The sequence below is a fragment of the Chaetura pelagica genome, unplaced genomic scaffold, assembly GCF_000747805.2.
Source record: "Chaetura pelagica isolate M959 unplaced genomic scaffold, ChaPel_1.0 scaffold74, whole genome shotgun sequence".
NCBI classification, from domain to species: domain Eukaryota; kingdom Metazoa; phylum Chordata; class Aves; order Apodiformes; family Apodidae; genus Chaetura; species Chaetura pelagica.
The window spans coordinates 200,089-202,462 of NW_009952982.1; the positions used below are offsets into that span (position 1 = coordinate 200,089).

At 52.8% G+C, this 2,374-nt stretch overlaps 1 protein-coding gene across 1 annotated transcript in view; it reads right to left on the reverse strand.

The window, feature by feature from the left end:
• Positions 1-2,374, reverse strand: part of MUC2 (mucin 2, oligomeric mucus/gel-forming) — a 49,448-nt gene that overhangs the window by 18,353 nt on the left and 28,721 nt on the right. Inside the window, exon 33 of the mRNA XM_009996435.1 lies at positions 535-1,029. Coding sequence (XP_009994737.1) covers positions 535-1,029 — 495 coding nt within the window. The remainder of the gene's footprint in view (positions 1-534; positions 1,030-2,374) is intronic.

Consider the following 2,374-nt stretch of genomic DNA (forward strand, 5'->3'; position numbering starts at 1 on the left):
TGGCCACCAGGAGGCATGGTGCTGGGGCTGCTGGGAGTCTTTGTTGGTGTTGGCGAGACAGTCGTGGTTGATTCAGGTGGAGAGGACACTGTGGTCGTAGTGGGTGATGGTGGGGCTGTTAGAAACAGCAGGAACAGAGAAGACAGCGTCACAAAACCAAGCCACACTCCCATTGCACACCATGGTTTTCACTGACATCCTTCTCTCCAGCTGGAGGATGACATCCAACAGCAGCAAAACAAGACTTCCTGCCAGATCAGTATGTCTAACCTGGGCTGAGGCACCAGGATGAAAAAACCTCCTCAGAGCCCTGCTGGGTCATGAAACACAAGGACCTCTGCACAGGACTGCCACAAGCTCCTCACTCCTGAAGCAGCCAGCCTGAGGGCCGGCTTCGGGCACACGCCGTTTCTGGGAACGTGCAACAATTACTCCCAACCCTTACCCCACACAGAAGGCACAAATTCAGGTGCTCACAGACCTTCAGTCCTCCCACATGAATGCAACACAAGAGAGCACGGAGCAGACACATACCTGAAGGTGATGTGGAGTAGGTTGGCGTGGGCGTGGATGTGCTTTCAGAGGTTGTGGTGGGTGGTGCTGTGCCCACTGTTGTCTCCAGGGTGGTCTCAGGGGGCACTGTGGTGGTGGTGGAGATGCTGGTAGAAGTTGTGGTTGTGGTGGTGGTGGTGCTGCTGGGTGTGGGAATACACTCTGGTCTGTTGGGGACACAGCAGACACTGATCTCGTAGTTGAGGCAGACCGGCATTGGTATTATGCCTCCTATCTGCTGATCTCTGTTGTTACAGATGAGCCCTGTGTTTACACTGCATTCCACCTTCTGCCCTAACTCTGCAATGGGAATGTCAGGGAATTTTGTTGCTCTGCACGAAATATTCTCAATTCTGTCACAGAGCCAGGAGGAGTTGCTCTTCTTAATATTCTCAAAGGTTTCGTAGTCACCACTGTTTCTGTCAGAACTGTCTGGGTAACTCACATCAATCCAGTCTGTCCAGATGCAGTCACAAGCTGTGGGAAATCAACAAGAGGAACACTCAAAAACAGCAAGAACAGAGACAGCAAACCAGGGCACCGGCGCAGCCACAGGTGGTGCTCTGGCTGTCCACTGCACAAAGGGGTGTCCCTTGGTCACTGCTACACCTCCCAGCCAACCCTGGCCGCAACAAAGCTCACTGGTGTTGGCCAGCCTCCCCTTCTGGGGCCTACAAAGCAAACTAGGGCCAAATCAGATACAGTCACTACTGAGCTGTGCAGGTCTCCCCCTCGCAGCTAGGGCACAATGCTGCACCGGCTTCTCGTATGCAAAAAACACTCACATAAGGGCAACACATGAGGTGGAGCAGGACTAAGCACAGACCCCTGCCACTCTCTCACCTCCTTGTGCCACACACACCACCTCACTATCTCAGGAAGAAACCAAACACCAGGAAGGGGCGTGACCACACAGGAAGCAGGCACAGGACACACACTGCTGCCAAAACATCAGCTTGCTTTGCTGAAGCCTGTGGACAGCTGGGAAACAATGCTCAAGGGAACACTGGGAGAGCTGAGCTGCCCAGAGCTTTGGTCTGCAGCAAAGGCCAACCCATAGTCAGAAACCTTTCCCCAAACCCTGGCAGAGAAAAAACTCAAAGCTTCCTACAACTGGAACTGCAGGTGAGTGTCAGTGTTAGCTGCAGAGACAACAGAAGAGAAGAAAAGGAAAGGAGTCTGCACAGCTGTGCCCTTGCGCAGAGGCGCCAGGATGAAAAAACTCTGAATGTTCCCCATAATCAAAGGAATGAAACCGAGAGCCAGAAACATGCTGCACAGTGTTCCTCCTAACCAGAGAGCTCAGTACAGGACCCACTCTACTCCACTCTCCTGTGACGCCACCTGGAATACTAACTACATCCAGCTCTGGGGTCCCCAGGACAAGGAAGACATGAAACTGTTGGAGCAGGCCCAGAGGAATCCTACCAAATTCACCAGAGGATAGAAAACCCTCCCCATGAAGGGAAATTGGGAGGGAGGGGGTTGTCGAGCCAGCAGAAGAGAAGGCTCCAGGGAGACCTCATGAGGGTCTTTCAATGCATATACAAGACTTCCTGTCAGATCAGTAACTGTCTAAATAGAGCCAAGACAAAAGGACGAAAAACCTCCTCAGAGCCCTGCTGGGTGATGAAACACAAGGACCTCTGCACAGGACTGCCACAAGCTCCTCACTTCTGAAGCAGCCAGCCTGAGGACCGGCTTTGGGCACACGCCGTTTCTGGGAACGTGCAACAATTACTCCCAACCCTTACCCCACACAGAAGGCACAAATTCAGGTGCTCACAGACCTTCAATCCTCCCACATGAATGCAACACAAGA